The sequence below is a fragment of the Lygodium microphyllum genome, chromosome 26 (genome assembly GCF_053477565.2).
Source record: "Lygodium microphyllum isolate KBCC chromosome 26, Lygodium_microphyllum_v1.1.10, whole genome shotgun sequence".
NCBI lineage: Eukaryota > Viridiplantae > Streptophyta > Polypodiopsida > Schizaeales > Lygodiaceae > Lygodium > Lygodium microphyllum.
In genome coordinates this window covers 71,509,432-71,529,098 of record NC_141160.1, presented here as the reverse complement: position 1 = coordinate 71,529,098, position 19,667 = coordinate 71,509,432, and the positions used below count along the sequence as shown (strand labels likewise).

The following is a 19,667-nucleotide window of genomic DNA, read 5'->3' as shown; positions in this document are numbered from 1 at the left end:
ATAAAAAATTGTATTTTTCTTTTTCAGTCTATGTGTTTCTTTTCTTACTCTTGTCTCCCATCGCTACCTCAGTTATCTAGCTTTCTCTTAGATTTCTTAAGCAGTTTCTTTCAAGCAGCATGCTGCAATGTGGACAATTTGTAACAAACAACTATTTGACTTCATGGATCTTCACCCTTGCACAGATCTTTTAGTTTAGCTTCCATCGTCATGGATCAGCCAAGTGTTCATGTCCATTTTGAGTTGAAGCTATAAAGGTTCAAGTCATGAGTCCCAAGTCACTACATGAATGATGAATGAATAAGTTTTAAATGATGAATAATTAAGTTTTACCTATATGGGCAATGAAGTATTGTTAAATTACGTGTTGCCTTTCAAGTTTCTATGATTTTTATACTTCAGATATTTATACATGCTTTTATATTTGCTAATTCACGTATATTGTTTCTTATTGGGACCGAAACTTTGTTTCAATTCTTTCCCAACCATTTCTGTTTCTTTGTTTTGGAAACTCCAAGCAACTATACCCTAGATAACAATGGTTTGGATACCTTAGCATTAGACAGTAGTGGTTAGCTTTGGACTTGCTACTAGTCAAACTCATCTACTGTGTTTAGTGATATATGTATAGATTGAATGATTGATTTAATGTTCTAGTTGTTTGAGTTCAGACAATTTACTGAAGAAAACACACTGTGAGATCTGAGTATTATTATTCCTTGGAGTGGATGTTATTTATGTTGTGAATATTATGTATTTTCCAAAGATTGTTCATAACAAATATATTAGGAGCTTGTATTTTCCCAAAAAGTTATGACCATTACATTGATAACATCGTGCTTTGGATTATTCTTGAACCCTAGACTATGGTTAATTCTTGCCTAATGTTAAAATGATGGCACAAATAGGAAAAAGCAAACTCTATTATTGGTCCATCTATTTTGAGATCCAATTAATACATAATTACAAGTATGAGGAAGCATGGACCACGCATGCTCGGAGGAAGATTGCATTCTTGCCTTCTGCATCTTCTTCTTGCTTTTTTTTCTATCTTCAAGTGCTTTGTTCTTCATGCAAGGTATTTGTTTTCAACAAATAATCTGCGGCACATAACCTCCTACAGCCTGGGTTACTCTGCAGGTCCCACCTTTCAAGGAATCCATACCTACAGTGTGTGAATCTTCAACTATCTCTCACATGTCAGTGGAATCACTTTAGGACTCAAGCCCTGATCAACAGTAGGCTGAGAAAGGACTGCCTGCCAGGATGCATCTAGTCCCCATTTCACAGTTGGAGACTCTAGAGCACTTCCTACCTACATGTTGCTGATGTATTCCTGTGGGTGGGTGAGGTTCTCCCTCAAGGTGCGGCTCCTCTTTTGAGACATGGTCTCATCCTTAAGAGGTTCCTTTTTGGCATGTAGGGTGGTTTGAGACAGACCACCCCTTACGCTTCTCAGAGATACTAAATAGCTATTGCAGGAGGCTTGATATCAAGCATTAGTTACTCCTTGGGTAAGGGGATTGTTAGAGTTTAGGTTGGTAGGTCTGAGCAAGCTGAGAAGTCCTTTGGACATTTTCACCACAGTAGCCTTCTTTGACAATTGGACAAGGGGAAGGAATTCATTGCCTTGTAGATGGAGTGGTAGTCAGTCTGCCTGATGATAATCCATTTTATTTCAGAAATCAGTGGAGTCCTGAGAGAGTTATCCTAAATCGACTACATCAAATACTCTGTTGCCTTCCAATGCTGTCTCCATAAAATATGATGGCTAACCCAGTTTGTCTCAATGTAAACACCTACCATCTCACCAATGCTCAACCTGAAGAATGTGTCTCTGCTCTACCCCAATTCCTGTGTGATTTATTGCAACTTGGAAAAAACTCAGGTTTCTTCAAATAGTACACAATTGATTTCATTGAATCCTCTAGTTTGTGCCAAAAGGAGATCTTCTCTTGTATAATATCTGTGATGCTGCAGTTAGTCTATAACAGGGAGATTGGTATATTGCACGAATCTTTATGAATTCGGCTCATTACATTCTAACATAGTAACATGTGTCATCTTCAGGGAGATCATCTGATGCAGATATTGAATGTTGCTGCATTTGCTGTGTCTGGTTATTGTTCTACCAAAGGTCGCACATGTAAACCTTTCAACCCTCTTTTGGGAGAAACTTATGAAGCAGATTTTCCAGATAAAGGTCTTCGTTTCATTTCTGAAAAGGTAGGCCTGTGAAAAGGTTGTTGATATGAAGAACATCTAGAAGGCAGGTTTTTATTGAAAAAGGATGAACTGTCAGCATACTTCAAACATTCTATAAGAATCTGTAGTAAAAGTAGCTAAGATGTTGAGCAAATATTATTAATTTCAGATTTGACCAATGGGGTATTTAACATTTTAGAATTGGCACACACTTCCACATGCCTATAAAGGCTGTGTTATGGATTAGTACATCTTCCCCACTTGTCCTTTTACGCTTTTGTTTCTTCTTTTCACTTCTTGCCTCACTGTTCACCACTCATTTCTTGCCTCACAATTGACTTTTATCAGTTGTCAAATGTCTGTTCTTAAAAGTGGTGAACTTAGCTTCTTAATGAGCTCTTCTTTCGGTGCAGATTATGGACTGTTCATTGTTTGTGTAGTACGTTTTGTAAACTCCCATAAGGATAGGCCAATCATCAATAGAGCCTGTTAACTGTGTATCTCTTATTCATGCATGTGTGGCTTAAACCATATCACCAATACCAGTGTGCTATATATTTCATATAAGTATTGACTATGTAAAATTCAGGATCAACTATGGAAAAACAATATTATATGGCTAGCTACAAGCACAAAACCAGAAGATGCTAAAAGTAGGCTAGTTAAGGAGGTTGAGAAGGGAAGGAGCAATCTCACAAGGTGCCATTTATTGGCACAAACCAAGCATTTCTATCAAATGATCCCTTAAAGAGGTGGCTAGAATCATTCACACCATCTCAGTTCGGTTCATCAGCACCATTGAATATTATGCATTAATAATAGCCCTATGACTGCTGTTAATAACCATGCCTCACAAGGTGCCATTTATTGGCACAAACCAAGCATTTCTATCAAATGATCCCTTAAAGAGGCGGCTAGAATCATTCACACCATCTCAGTTCGGTTCATCAGCACCATTGAATATTATGCATTAATAATAGCCCTATGACTGCTTTTAATAACCATGCCTTATTAGCAGTTTGTATGTAGTGAGCCAGTTGTTTTTGTGCTTAAAACTCACAGCATATCAATAGGGCCATTATGATACCCAGACTGTAAGGAGATTAATTGCCAAATAGTGTGTATCGCAAAATGCACTGAGTTCATTAAAAGAAAATTACAGAAATGTAAGGATCATCAGAGTGTTCAAGTGCTGTTCTTGATCAAGTCATCTACATTGCAGTAGTGGATAGGCGTATTTGTAGATTACTTGTTGTTTTCAAGCTTTGGAAAGATAGTAATAGCATCATTCTGCCATGCAGGTTAGTCATCACCCCATGGTTATGGCATGCCACTGTGAAGGCAAAGGATGGGTTTTCTGGGGTGATAGTAATCTGAAAAGCAAATTTTGGGGCAGATCTATTCAATTAGATCCTGTCGGAACACTCACATTGCAATTTGCAGATGGTCGGAAGTTTCAATGGAGCAAGGTAATTATTGAATATGTCCATGTTGTGAACCTTAATTTGATATCATGATGCATGATGTTCAACCAGTTAGTGTGCAGGTGACAACATCTATATACAATCTTATCATAGGGAAACTTTATGTAGATCATTATGGAACCATGCGTATCCATGGCAGTGGAGAACTTCTATGCAAAATAAAGTTCAAAGAACAGTCTGTTATTGAGCGAAATCCACATCAGGTATATGCTTTGGTAGACCATAGCCTCATCATGAAGATTCTCAATTGATTGAATGTGAGAATGTGCTTATACACTATTGACCAGGTACAAGGTTATGTCTATGATAAACTTGGCAATAAACTAGCCACTTTATTTGGAAAATGGGACGAGGCTATATACTACGTTCAGGGAGATCTTGCATTAAAATCAAAAGATTTTGACTCTGTATCAGAAGCAGCCTTGCTTTGGAGATGCAATGGTCCACCAGAATTTCCAACGCGCTGCAACTTGACTTCATTTGCAATAACTCTAAACGAAATTACCATAGGCCTCAAGGTAACTGTAAAAAATCTGTTCATGTAGGTTGTTATAGATTTTTCAGAAGTGTAAGTCTCAGTTCAGTTTAAGAAGTGTCCATGTATTGCGTAATTCTTTGGCAGGAAAAACTGCCTCCAACTGATTCACGATTAAGGCCAGACCAAAGACATCTAGAAAATGGGGAATATGAACTAGCAAACTTAGAGAAGTTAAGGCTTGAACAGAAGCAGAGACGGGTAAGCTTAATTGGTTGTATTCAACTAGAAACTTGTCAAAAGGTGGAGAATTCTGTGCATGATGCTTATATAATGAATGTTTCCATAAATCAAATGTTTGAGGAAGCTGAATTTGTTTTCATACTCATCACTTTTCTCCTCTCTGCCATGCATGGCAGCTTCCTGCAGTCCTACTGCCACCTGCACCATACTGTCTTCTTCCTGGCCCCTGCCTCCCTTCCCTTACCTGACAGCTACTCTCCCCTGTCCTTACCCCCAACACTGCAGGCCTCCTAGGTATATACCTCCTGCTCTCCCCTCTCCTCCTCTAACCTGCTTACAACCATCTTGATGTTTCCCTCCTCTACCATCTTTTCTTCTGAGACACTCATTCGTCATCCTTCTCCCTTTCCCCCTCCTCTTTCTCATCCTTCCATACTGTGTTCTCTAGCTCCTCTAGGCCCACTTCAAAAACACAGAAAAGAATTCTGCAGCCCAGTCTCTGAGATCTCCCTTGCATGTGAATTTGATCCGTTTACTACTAGCTGGTGTTCCTCTTGCCCAGTCTCTGAGATCTCCCTTGCATGTGAATTTGATCCGTTTACTACTAGCTGGTGTTCCTCTTGTAATGCTATCGTGACAACACTAACTGAGCCTTAGGTGATAGGAGAGTACTTAAACCACCTCCTCGTTTGCAAAAGAGTGGGAAGAAAACTTGAACTTGAACACTTTCACATGTTTAGGCATGTGCATTCTCATTATAACATGCACATTCTTTGAAAGGCTGATTATCAGGTAGCTCTCTGTTTCTTGAGCAGGTATTCCAATTTTGTCAATTGGGTCCCTTAGTTCTATATGCTAGAATCGTGGTTTGATACTCTTAGCCGATTCATTTTCTTGGCTACACTTAGCTTTCTAGTAGTTGGGGAGAACTACATTACATTTTTATTGCTATCAGCAGGGCTTTGGAAGGTAGTAGAGCATGGCTCTGGCTGCTTTAATTGTGGCCAGTGTACATTGGGGTTTCAAGCCGTATATCATACTTTAGATGGTCAAATGCAATCTTTTCCATATCATATACTGGCATAAAAGCGTAGTAGAAGTTTCACTAGTTTCTTGTGGTTTTAGATTTTTGCCATATTTTCAAAAAGTGACAATATAACAGTAGTGGTATCAAAAAGCTGGCTGCTGCAATATTTTGAGGATCTCTAAATTGTGCAGCTTCAATATCTAGTATGGACACTACTACTGAAACCAAGCACTTAATTACAGCAACCAATGAATAAGCATAAACTGAAATGCACACTTTACCTTAATAATCTTGGATAGTAGACACCCTATTGGCCCCAAAACTGGCACCCTTTTTAGTATTTCTTTAACTTTATTGACTAATGGATTGGGTACAAGCAGAGATTCCACAATCTCCCGGGCTGATTCAAAAGCCCTTTGCCATAGATGCAATCAACACTCAAATCGGGCAAATTGTCCCTTAAATTTCACCTAGGACTTGCTCTAATTGAACCCAAAATGGCCAAATGCTGCCCCAAATTTACAATGGATGGGCTAGTATCTGAAATCCCTGACAATACCATAAATTGCAGGTGCTGATTTCAATCTATGATGCCTTCTACTGATGGCACAGGTCCTAAGGTGGCTGCTAAATCCTAATTTTTGCAGAAATTTAGGGTTTCCAGCAGAATTCCCTCTATTGTCCACCATCAAAGCTGGCCGAGATTTACTCCAAATAGCTAAGATCTTCTAAGAATGGGTTGGAGAAGGTGAGAGAATTGCCTGTCGAAATTGCCTAGAATACAATTGTCTACTGCCAAGGCTGCCCAGAATGGTTGTCACTTGCAAATGCTGTCACCAACTCCTAATGGGCCTTCTCCTACTGTAGCCTACTTGTAGATGGCTCTAGATGGCTGTCGCCTATAGTAATTTGTTATTCCATGCTCAGAAGATGGACCATCAATCTTCTCTATTTCCTTCTTTGATTGAAAACTTATCTGAATGGTTGAAACCAGGCCCAAAAACGTTTTCTCAATTTGTATGGGTATTTTTGCCAAGTGACAGTCTTCGAAACCCAATTTTCAGCATTATCCAGCCATTAATTTTTTTTTCAGAATTAAATAATTTTGAAAATTAATTTCAGCCCTTTTGACCTTGCCCAAAATTATATGTGCCTATCCATAATTAAATTGGTTAGGCCATTTGCAACCTGGAGTGATCCCCAACCTATGCTGACCCTTAGAGTAGCATTAATTAATTAATTAATACCTAGTTCCTAGTAGTACCACTAACACTTTTAGTGACCAATCAACTATCCTACGGTCCAAACTAACACCAACTAACCACACAAAGCCGAGTTGGCATAACTTATCATAACTTTTGCCTTTGACACCGACCGCACCTTCGAGATCCTTGGCCTATTGCCGTGAAATAACTTTTATGTGCATCACATGTGCTAAATAACCGTGCACATTTGATTAGTAACTTAATCAAATGTTATCAACAAGATTAAAGCATCTCAAAATTTTACGTCCTCGTGACCCCCACACTAGTGAACAAGTCATGAGTAGTGAAAATGATGATTGTTTTTTCACATTCCTTAACAGCTATAATTTTCTTGTAAATTGTTCTAAGCATAAGTAACGTTTAAATCCTGAACTAACTCTCGTGGTGATTTTGAGCACTCATTCTTTGACCAACATATATAATTCTTCATAGATCATAGAATTGCAATATTTGAAGGGACAACATGATGTTTCTCTTAGTGTGAACCATGTCTTTATGCACATGATTATGGAGGATATAACTAGCCTTCCTCCTCGGATAGGGTGGTAAATAACCTGATTAAGCACTATTTACAGCAATTAACAAATTCACATAACTGAAAAGTACACTTTACCATATAATCTTGGGCATTGGACACCCTGTTGGCCTCAAAGTTGGTGTCCCTTTCGGTATTTTTTAAACTTAATTTAAGAAGTTGATGTACAATGGGATTCTCCCAATTCCTTTCAATATTCCAACTCTCCTTGCTGTCCCAAATGACCAGCAAGTCTTCAATCTGATTTGCTCCTTGATTCTGGCAATCAAATGGCCTTCACCCACTTTGATAGAGATGGAAAATGCCCCAAATTCAATTATTTGCTAGTCCCTCCACTTGAATAGGCTAAAAACAGCTTCAGCTCTGTTGAATCCAAGTCTTGGAGCTTCCAATTTTTGGCACTCTTTGTAAAGAAAACTACTAGAGTTTGCACTGAGGACACACAGAGTGTACGACCACTACAGAAACACAAAGAGACAGACACAGAGGGTAAAACTCAAATCCTAAACGCAAAACTCAAAACTCAAACCCTAAACGCAAAACTCAAAACTCAAACCCTAAACACAAAACTCAAAACTCAAACACAGAAAACAAACAAAAGAAGGGAGAGAGAGAACATATCTCTGAAGTGAATGAATGTTGTAAATGAATGTAAGAGTGTAGAGTGTGCTCAAGGGCAGAGCAATGTCGGAGTGTGACGTCCACCGAAGACGGATCCCAAGTCTATGACCACCAGTCGAAGTGTAGGAGTGCTGAATATAGTGAATGGCAATAAGCTGGTCACCAAAACGCAGTAGTCAGGAGGTTGGAAACTAGTGAACGCAATAGTGTACCACCGATCGAAGGCTGGAAACTGTGTACAGTCTCCTGTAAATAGCAGGTTGAAACAATGTCTGATGTGGTTGGAATGACTGGATGATTAGATCACAGCAGATGATGATGTCACCAGCAGCTGACGTCAGCATGGATAAAGTTGCCAGCAGCAGTCGCAAACACGCATGGTGTGGCAGCAGTCTCAAGGACTAGACAGCCACATGGGAGGAGACTGGTGGCTGAAATTTGCACGTGGAGTGAGAAACTTACACAGACGGAATAAGGTTGAACGGGGGCAGCCTGTCTACTTATAGATGTGGAAGGGCACCCCAAAAATTAGGGTTGCCACTGAACTCTCTCAAACCGCTCCCCGTTTTAGGGTTTTACTCTAAAAAAACATTTTTTTAGTGTATTTTGGGATTGTTTAAGAGGCTAATCACCAAGTAATGCATATTTTAGCTCAATACCCCCTTTCACACCCAAAACTGAGAGGAAAGGTTAGGCCAGCCATTGTGATGTTTATTTACCCCAAGGCGTCCCACCCCAAAGACACCAAGGCATCGAACAAAGGGTGCACATCAGCTGCCCAGTGGCCTACTAAGACTAAAGAGGCAATGGTTATCATACCAAGGGAATCCAAGTAATCACCCCAGAGAGGACATGGCATCAGACAAAGGGTGCATGTCGGCTGTCCAATGGCCTACCAAGTCCTAGAAAGGCGGATGGAACCACATGCAACTTTTTTTTTTTTTGAATAAGTGAGGTAAATGTTATGGGATGCGGCCAATTGAGTAATAGTGACCCAGAAGACAGGAGTAGGGAGGGTACACCCGACACATCCCAAAACAGAACAAGCTAACCCATCCACTCAAGATGTTGATGACGACAAAAAATAGGTGATGAGGTATCCATGTGATGAAGGAGGATGGTGGTGTGGTGACATCTACCGCCGATGGAAACAGCTTAGGATCCGCTCAAGTGGGGCTCTGCACAATGAGATGCAACGTATGCTACATGCTCAAGAATGCTCATGTAGTAGGTGCCACTTGGACAATGTCTCTCATGGGGAAATTGTTCACTTGCCCAAGGTCCCTAGTATAAAGATGATGAAATCATGCAATGCAAAGGGTAAGGTACAACAGGGGGGAGAACCCGATGTCGAAGACAAAGTGCTGAAGCCTGTAGAATACCAAGAAGGGTAGGAACCCCCCCTCAACCTAGATGTAGATACCGAAGAAGGAAGAGAAGCCTGATGTCGATCTTCATATGGTGCTGAGAACCATAAGGAATGAAAGAAGATGAAGGGGATGAAGTGGATGAAGCACCCCGCTAGAAGAGCAAGATGCAAGTCACCACCATGATAGCATTGAGAGAGATGTTGCCCAATCCACCTCGGGAGGGGAAACCGCCATGCTGGAAGAAGAGCAAACACTCTTAGGATGATGAAACCGTGAAAGGAATAGTGCACATCCCCACATCTCTAGCCCAGGTATGACCAAAGCAATCTGCAAGTTAGCCCTAGACTGAAAGACAAAACCCTGCAAAAGAGATGAGAATCTACAAACACAGAGGTTACTGATGAGATGCTCCAAAGCAAAACATAACAAAAAGAAAATCTAACTCAAAATAAATGCAATGAATGTGTATGTGTGTGAGTAAATGCAGCAGAAGTCAAAAGAATGGAAAAGTGAAGGACAATGAATCCTATGGATCCCGACTCTAAGAGTGCGAAAAAATTAATGCTAGATTGACCTAGGGCATCCGAAAGGACCTAAAGACATGCTTGTCTAAGAAGGTGGCCACCATCGCGTACGTCCAGTAGTAGCAGGGCTCTGCCAAGGAAACGCCTGACGAGGTGGAAAGGAAGGTGAGATGGATACATGAAGTGCATTCTTTGGTGTTTTTGTTTTGCTTTTTGTTTTCTTGGTTGGTTCTTCTCTTCTTTTTGGTTATTTTTTATTTAAAAAATAAGTGGTGAGGGGTTTTTTTGTTTTTTGTTTTTTTTTGTGTTTGGTTTGGTTGTTTGTTTTTATTTATTTTTTTTTTTAATTTTGGTATTTGGTTTTTTGTTTGTGTTTTAGGTTTTCTTTGTTTTTTTTTTGTTGGTTGGTTTGGTTTGGTTTTTTTTTTTTGTTTTTGTTTTTGTTTAAAGACCTATAAATAAAGGAAAATTTTAAAAAAAGAAAGAAAGAATGGATCGGAACCTGCAGACCAATTAGCCAGTCCCTCAAGGGTAGTGAAAGAGATGGGCTGCTAAGGCTGTACTCGAGCCACATGTCTAGCAGCAACAGCGGGTGCTAAAGGAGCAAATGAAGCAGGAGCGGAAGGCATAGCCCCACTGGACTATACAGTCGCAGCGGTCTGCAAAGGCTTTTTAGGTGGAAGACCTTGGGCCTTGGAGCGACACTACTTGTCCACATGGCTTCCTCTCTGGCAGTGTGTGCAGAACCGGTTTTTCTTAGGGAGTTGCTATCAGATAGGTCTAGATTCTTTGGTTCCATCTGAGAAAGAGGAGTCACCCTTTGATTTGGTTGCCGTCACATCTTGCGAGTTCTTGCCACCGGTGGTTTTCTCTCCCGAAGATGAGGCAACCAACCCCCTCTGCTTTGAATAAGGCTATGATGAGGATTTCTTGTGGACTTGATCATGTAGCCTTGTGTAACGTAAGAACTGACACTCAAACTCGTAGAAGGTGGGCAATTGAGGTTGGGAGACGATGTGTTGAATGAAATTGAAGTACTTTTCGGGCAACTTATTCAAGAAGAATGTAACCTAATTGTCATCTGACTTTGGAGAGCCAGTAGTGGCAAACTCACCAAGTAACTGTCTATAGTCGGCTAGCTTGAATTTCAAATCATCCCCTTCCTTAATAGAGAACTCTTGAAGATCAAAGTTGAGATTGATGCGTCGAGTACGATCACGAGCCGCATAGCAGTCGAGAAGGTGACTCCAACGCTCTGACGCTAGCGAGAAGTGCTGCAATTGAGACTGAAACTCAGGAAGAAGCAATCCCTACATCAGCTCAACATTGGCTGTGGCATTGCGGACTCTCCATTGACGGATGTAATAAGGGTGTCCGGCATAGGCTCTAGACCAATGATGAGGTCCCAAAGACCCTGAGACTCAAGCACTTGTTGCATGAAATTAGACCAAGTGATGAAATTTGACACGTTAAAACGTGTCTTATCCGTGAAGGCATCCTTGGTTGTTGCAATAGGAGTGTTAGTGCTCAGAGATGGATAGTGTGAAAAAGTATAGTGGGGGTAGGATGGGGGAGTGGAGTACACTTGGAAATGGGCCCTAGAGTGCCCACTAGGCATATGGATAGTGCGCAAGGTGGATCCATAGGTAGGGATGGGCTGACTAGGCATGGGCATGGTAGCCACATGAGGAACCCAAGGAAGTGGGATCGGAACACGGGGAGCAGAAGATGGGAATCCCTGTGTAGGTGTAACCCAAGGAGTGTGTGAAGATGCACCATCAGTTGAGGATGGAAATCCCTGCGTATGAGCAGTCATGTGAGATGTGAAGCTGGGGATAGTGAGGGGGATGCCCATCATAGTCGGCCCATGAGTTATGGGTGTGCTCCTTTGCTGAAAGGTGGGAGGCACTGTGTTAAAGGGTGGCTTCCCCCCTAACGAAGTACCATGGTGCAAAGAGGTAGAGAATGGGGTGGAGAATGAAAAGGTACTAGGAGCGGAGATGGAAGATCCAACCCCTAGGGTGTGTGATGTAGATGTGGAGTGCAATCCAAAGTTTTGGAAAGATGATGAGAGGTGATCAAGGTGTGATATAGAAGAGGGTGGGATGGGAGGCAAGTGAGAAGTGTGTGTGATATGCTCAAATGAAATAGAAGCTGTAGATGTACCTGAATTTTGTCTTCTTCATGAGCCCCCTCTATTGAAGTTCACATACGCAAAGCCATCCGTATTTTATACCTCAAAAGAAGAAACAGGCGAGGGTTTTGATTCATGCAACACAAAAGAATTTTACAAACCTGACATTAGACCTGGCTGAGATGATGAAGATGGATTGCCAGACGTTCCGAATGCCATATGTCCTCCATGATCGGAGAGGTGGCCAGCCTCACCAACTGGTCTGAATGTGGTAGCAAAACTGGTAGGAGGGGTGTAAACATCACCGTACTTGTTGCGATAGTACTCGTCAAAGTCCTCTATCATGTCAGTGAAATCTGGTGAAGGTGGAGTGTCGTCCTCCTCACCGAGTTCATAATGCCGTCTCAAGGCCTCCAATGATGGAGAAGCTTGATAAGACATCATAGAAACTGGCAAAGAAGGTGTCTGGGACATCGTGATTCGGTTACAGTCGTATTGTGTGTCTCACACATAGACTAGCTCTCCACAATATCCGCAGGATACTCTTTACAAGAGCACCGGCTCTGATACCATGTGAAGAAAACTGCTAGGGTTTGCACTGAGGACACACAGAGTGTACGACCACGACAGAAACACAAAGAGACACACACAGACACAGAGGGCAAAACTCAAACCCTAAACGCAAAACTCAAAACTCAAACCCTAAACACAAAACTCAAAACTCAAACATAGAAACTCAAACACAAACAAAAGAAGGGAGAGAGAGAGAACACAACTCTGAAGTGAATGAATGTTGTAGTGAATGTAAGAGTGTAGAGTGTGCTCAAGGGCAGAGCAACGTCGGAGTGTGACGTCCATCGGAGATGGATCCCAAGTCTATGACCACCAGCCGGAGTGTAGGAGTGCTGAATAGTGAATGGTAGTAGGCTGGTCACCAAAACATAGCAGTCTGGAAGCTGGAAACTAGTGAACGTAGCAGTGTACCACCGATCAGAGGTTGAAAACTGTGCACAGTCTTCTGTAAACAGCAGGCTAAAACAGTATCTGATGTGGTTGGCGATGACTAGATGATCATATCGTAGCAGATGATGATGTCGCCAGCAGCTGACATCAGCATGGATGAAGGCGCCAACAGCAGGAGCAAACACGCATGGTGTGGCGGCAGTCTTGAGGGCTAGACAGCCACGTGGGAGGAGGCTGATGGCTGAAACCTGCACGTGAAGTGAGAAACCTGCACAAACGGAATAAGGTTGAATGGGGGCAGCCTGTCTATTTATAGATGTGGAAGAGCACCCCAAAAATTAGGATTTCCACTGAACTCTCGCGAATCGCTCCCCATTTTAGGGTTTTACTTCAAAAGAGCATTTTTTTAGTGTGTTTGGGGGCTGTTTAAGAGGCTAATCAGCAAGTAATGCTTGTTTTAGCTCAACACGCTTATCAAGGTGCTGCTAAACTCTTAATTCTGTTGCAGATGAGGGTTAACAACTGAGAAATCTGAAATTTTTCAGCCTCTAGTAATCTCAATGCTACAATCTTTGAAGCAAGGCTGTAGAAAGGCTGGGAGATGAGAGAGAATGCTGAGGAGAGAAAATTCATACTTTCTTCGTAAAGAATTGAAGAAAATTTGTCAGTTACTACTACTGCCCTGTCTCAACAGCTTGTAGATGCAAAGAACTGAAGAAAATCAGTCATTTACTGCTATTGCCCTATCTCAACAGCTTGTAGATGTTGTCACCTGCTGTTGATTGATCTTCTCCTACCCCTGGTTGTCTCAAAAGGTCCTCCAATGGTTACAAATCAGACCAGCAGCATCTCCTCCCTCTCTCTTACAAGTTGAATACACTAAAAATGCCTCTCTCCAACGTCTAAAGACGTTTTTCAGTCTTGCATAGGCACTTTTGATAAGTGGAAGCCTTCTCAAATGGTTTTTCCAGTATTATTCATAATTAAATATTATTTTTTTCATCTTTAAATACTAAAAATTAATCTAATAATTATTTCGATGCCCTGAGAAATAATCTGACTGGCCAATAATTAAATTGGCTAGGCAACTTCCATTCTCGAGTGTCTCTGCACCATCTTTGACCATCAGATTGGCGTTAGGTACCATTAAACGCCACTTCTCTAGTGTGACCAAACTAACACTTATGGCCAAATGAATGGCCTAGGCCAACAACTGCCACCAGATACCACCAAGTACCTGTGCGGCATAACTTATAGCAACTTTTGCCTTTGACATCCCATGATTTCCTCGGGTCCCGAGCTCATAAATTCGCTCTAACCCCAGTTACACCTCACATGTGCAACATTTACTTAACCATGTGATTAAAAATTAATCCACATGTTAAGTGAGGGTTCAAAAATACATGTCCTCATGACAGAGGACAAAGAGCCTACTTCTGATGATGAAGCTCTAGCCTTTGCAAATCACAAGAAGAGTCTATGTAGAAGCTAGATTCCATTGAGCAGAACCACTCTTAGGAGTTGATTTTGTGACCTAGCAGCAAGGTTAGTGTTGTCAAATGGGCATATAAGACCAAGTATAGGGCTCATGAAACATTATGCGAGCACAAATTTTTGCCAAGGATTTGGCATGAAGCTTAGGTTGGACAAAACAAAGACATTTGTGCGGATATCTCAAATGGCTATAATTTGGATGGACATTGTTTTGGCTACTCCATCACAGGTGGCCCATTTACCATATGGATGTGAAGATATAGCTTGTTGAGCTTCAAAATTATCAACCTTATCCTTGATAAAAATAACCTTATCCTTCATAAAAATTAAGTATTTTAAAAGGTGATTTTTCATTACTTTGGAAATGGCAGTAGTCAATACAACAGACGAAGATTCCCCTTTTTGTTGAGCTAAAAATGCATTAGCTTCACTTAAACAGCCCCAAAACATGCTTAATTAAGAAAGAAACCTTGTTTATTTAAAAAGAAATGTATTCCTAGAGAGTGTTTGAATCCCATAAGTACAAACCGAGCTGGGAGGGCCTAAACTTTCTATAAATAGGTATGCTATCCTCCATTCAGCCCTAATCTCGTTTTTGCAAGTTTCACGTGTTTTCAGCTTGCTGCCCACACCCCGTTCGTGGAGGACATCGCAGTCCAAGCTGTCCATTGCAGTCTTCACTCATCTGGCGTCTATTTCCAGCCCTCCGTCATCAGTTTATTGCTATTTCCAGTCAGACAACTGCTACTATCCGTTAGCTAGCTGTCAAACAGCCTGCCATGTCAACATACTGCTGCGTTTGCAGACCACAGCTCTGCCACCCTGCAGATTTTCTCTTTCCTCCAACTATCGCCATCATCTCCTCAGCTCGTTGCTACTGTTTTCTCTCTCCTCACCTACGTTTTTAGTATTTCTCTCTCTTGCACTTCCATTTGCATCAGTAATAGTGTGTGCCACCCTAGACAGCTTATGCCTATAAATAGACAATCACTTCATTCATTCACCCACTCTCTTCAGTCATTCTTCACCACCTTCTTCGGTCACCACCACTACCTCCCTTCTCTCACCAGTCCCTTCCACTGCCCTCACACCCCTTCAAGAGGACATTGCGGTTCATGGCTCATGGCTTCCTTTACCTTTCTCTTTTGCTTCAGGTGCCCTATTCCAGCATCAAGCCTTGCATTTGGAGCATCTTCCACCTGGCGTCAGCACCCTTCTCCATCAGCCTCCACCTTCACTTGCATTTTTCAATCTAGAGGCCTTCTCCTTGCCTAGCATCATCATCTCTAGATTGGCGTCAACATCCTAGCCTCTGGCGACTAGTCTCCATTATCGATCGTCAGTGATTTTATCACGCGTCCATCATAGGAGCTACTAGGACCTGCGTTTTTGCAACTTGGCTTCTCCTCCATCACCTGGCGTCACTCATCTATCTCACAGAGGTCGCTCGGACCTACGTTTTTGCAACCCAACTCATCCTCCATCATCTAGCATCATTATTATCCACCTGGCGTTAGCATCTGGGCTGCTCTCCCTACATTTGACAGTCCGACACTCTAGGATTCGTGTTTTATTTCCCAGGTCACTCGTGAATATTAGAGGATTGCGGTTCACTCCCTCGATAGTTGGCGATCATCTTCCACATCTTTGACAACATCATAGGATTACGGTTCGCTCCCTCGACAGTTATCCTTTACCTTCCAGTGATTACTTTAATAGTCCATTGCCTAGAGGACTGCGTTTTGCTCCCTTCACTGTGCAGATTTCCCACATGTGTTGCCACTTGATTCAGACAGGACAATGCAGATATCTTCTAAGCTTTAAATCTGTTGTATCGACTTTTCTTCTCATAGCATGATTTAGTGCATCATCAACATGTTCTTGTGTTTCTAAGTTTCTCTTGTCTTTCTCAGTGTTTGCCGTATATACACTGTGTCACTCCTCGCAAACCCTACTCTCTCTCTGCACTATCGTTTATTTTGACATGGTATCAAAGCATACATGTTATTTTTGACATGGTATAAAGCGCCAAAGCTCAAAGAGCTAGGGACCCTGTCCATAAGAGATGGTAAAGATAGGTTGGAGATTCGACATCATCTACTGATTTTCCCCTTAATTTCAGTTGCATCACCAAGAGACAGAGATACCCTTCTCTTCCTCTCCCGCTGACACTCCAGTGCTATGACTTCTCCACAGGTAGATGGACAAACCACTGGGTACTCTTCTGGCATCACCGGAACCCCCACCGATGCTTGCCGCCATGGACCTTTGCTCCCTATCCCACCGGAGTATATGTGTCTAACCCCAGGTACTCGTGCCACCTCTTTCTTCTAGGCCACAGAGTTTATTCTACACAGCTTTCAACTTTTTATGCTCAAGGCAATAAGACACATCCAATATGTACTAAGCCCTTTTGAGCCACAGGAGGATCGACAAGTACCACGGCCTCTTCACGATTGCTGCAATGTGCTACAAAGGTTGCTTCTACTTTTTCTAGGGTTTCAAGAATGCCACCTCAACAACCCGCGGTTCTGCAGTCCGCTCCCCCAAGAGACAGTGATTGTTGGACACTATCCCCTCAGCAATGTGCTCCTTCAAGAGACAGTGATTGTTCGACCCCTTCTATTACTTCAGCTCCACAGTCCGCTCCACTAAGAGACAGTGGTTGTTGCCCACCCTTGGCTCAGCATGAGCCTCACCTTTCCCCACCCTCGACTACTCAAGTTCAAGAGGCCATTGTTGGAAGTTCGATGCCCTAGGTACCTTATTCGGCATGCATGATATTACTTCCTTCGTTATCAGATGATTTGAAGTCCCTGATCCATGAGTTTTTCGATTTCCTCTCTCCCTAAGAGGGATTCAAAGGGGGATGTTTTTTTTTTGCCCTTCGAGGAGGATCCTACTTCTTTGGCTTCAGAGGGGGCCCCTCCCCCACTACCCTTAGAGGGTGCCCCTCCTCACATCATGAAGTTCGTCACCCACCATTTACTCTTTTGGGATGGTTGTCCTCGAGTAGTCATTTCTCCTCCTAATACCCAAGATCTTTAGAGACTGCCTAGATCGAAGCCTTGGAGGTTCAACCGCGACTTGGTGAGGAGGCCTTCGAATTCCTTCCAACATGGAGTTATGGAGCTAGTGGCTTCTCTCCCAAGGTGGAGTCAAGTTTTATAGTTCATCTCATCTACTGTTCCTCACTATAGTTTACCTTTAAGGTGGAAATCTTGGATCTCCAGGATCCTCTTCTTCTTCATCGTATCTCTCTTCGCTCCTCTTTCTTCATCCCTTTTTGGGCCTCAAAGGGGGTGTTGAGAAACCACTTTTTCAATTCGCACACTTCATTTAGGGCTTCGCGCTAATAGCCCTAAAAAGGGTTGGCGTCCACATTTTGGCCACTTTTTCAGCCCACACAGTGGTGTGTACCACCCTAGACAGCTTATGCCTATAAATAGGCAATCACTTCATTCATTCACCTACTCTCTTCAGTCGCTCTTCACCACCTTCTTCAGTCAGCACCACCACTTCCCTTCTCTCACCAGTCCCTTCCACTACCCTCACACCCCTTCAAGAGGACATTGCAGTTCATGGCTCATGGTTGCCTTCACCCTTTCTCTTTTGCTTCAGGCACCCTATTCCAGCATCAGGCCTTGCATTTGAAGCATCTTCCATCTAGCATCACCATCATCTTCTTGGCATCATTACTCTTCTCCATCAGGCTCCACCTTCACCTGCGTTTTTCAGTCTGGAGGCCTTCTCCTTGTCTAGCGTCATCGTCTCCAAGTTGGTGTCAGCACCCTAGCCTCTAGCGACAATCTCCATCATTGATCGTCAATGATTTCATCACTCATCCATCATAGGGGCTACTGGGACCTACGTTTTTGCAGCCTAGGTTCTCCTCCATCACTTGGCATCACTCGTCTATCACAGAAGCTGTTCGGACCTAGGTTTGTACAGCCCCACTCATCCTCCATCATCTAGCATCATCATTATCCACCTAGTGTCAACATTTGGGCGGCTCTCCCTACGTTTGATAGCTCTGACACTTTGGGATTTGCATTTTGTTGCCCAAGTCACTCCCCAGCATCAAAGGATTGTGGTTTGCTCCCTCGACAATTGGCGATCATCTTCCACATCTCCGACAGCATCAGAGGATTGTGGTTCACTCCCTAGACAGCTATCCTTCACCTTCCAATGATTACTTCAATAGTCCACTGCCCGGAGGACTTTGTTTTGCTCCCTTCAATGTGCAGATTCCCCACAAGTGTTGCCACTTGATTCAGACAGAACAATGCAGTTATCTTCTAAGCTTCGGCTCCACTGTATTAGCTTTTCTTCTCATAGTATGATTGAGTATGCCTGCATGTAGTTCTATTTTTTGCCCTGTGGACTTGGGGTCCAAGAATATCCTAAATGTCAGCATGATACTACAATTAAACATAAAGTGGTGCTGTTTCGACTTTCAGATGTACAGGTTCAGACCAAGATGATAGAATGGGAAAATCAGAGATGGTTTGAAAGGATGGGGAAAGACAAAATGTTATTCAGCTTTGATTCTGTTTTGATTCAGCAGCACTAATAAAATGGGAGCTGTTATAAGACGAGAGACTGTTGCTAATGCTTTCTATGAGCCACTGGAATTTACAGATAGGTCTCTCATTGGAAAAATTTGACCATACATTTAGAGTATTTGGATCACTTGGAGTTTGTCAGTATGTTGTTTCCATCACTGGCAGACTTGGCTTCAGAAGGCTTAAATTTTATTACGTCATGTTATAATTATCAAATTTGTTTCTTACTCATAAAGATTGTTATAATTATTAAATTTGTTTCTTACTCATAAAGATTGGAAGACAGCAATTGATGCAGGACATGATGGGAATTCCATTCCAGTTATAAGCCATTTAAGAATTCAAAATGACATGAAGAAAGATCTTTGTTTGGATGTGGTATTCTATTAAAGAACAGAAAAATCTGAAACTAATCAACAGGTGTTCAAGTCCTCTTGATACGCAGAGACAAGCTTTCTTGAATAGCTTTCAAGCTGCTTCTGCAGATGCACTTCCAGGACAGTTGCTTTCTATAGGCCAGATATTCATAAAATTGATTTGATTCTCAGGAATTCACCTTAAACCATTCTGCATGCAAGTGTATGTGTAGCGAAAGTCATGAGACTGATATCATGCAACAGATTAATGAACTTTTGGAGAAAGGATTAATTAGTTACCCAGTTGTTCTCCTTTCCCTTCAGCCATACTTCTAATTCAGACCAAAGGTGGTTACTTCACCATGTGTATGGATTACAGAGCCTTGAATAGCATAATAACAAAGCA

General features: G+C 42.1%; 1 protein-coding gene across 5 annotated transcripts in view; it reads left to right on the top strand.

Moving 5' to 3' along the window:
• Positions 1–19,667, top strand: part of LOC148013394 (oxysterol-binding protein-related protein 1A-like) — a 96,141-nt gene that overhangs the window by 56,123 nt on the left and 20,351 nt on the right. For 3 of the 5 annotated variants that reach the window (XM_087667493.1, XM_087667496.1, XM_087667494.1), the window contains exons 5-9: positions 2,071–2,226; positions 3,507–3,674; positions 3,752–3,892; positions 3,977–4,207; positions 4,312–4,425. In XM_087667493.1, the coding sequence (XP_087523619.1) occupies positions 2,071–2,226; positions 3,507–3,674; positions 3,752–3,892; positions 3,977–4,207; positions 4,312–4,425 (810 nt within the window). Of the gene's footprint in view, positions 1–2,070; positions 2,227–3,506; positions 3,675–3,751; positions 3,893–3,976; positions 4,208–4,311; positions 4,426–18,800; positions 19,665–19,667 lie in introns of those variants that run through there. The other 2 variants (XM_087667495.1, XM_087667497.1) reach the window with 2 other exon arrangements.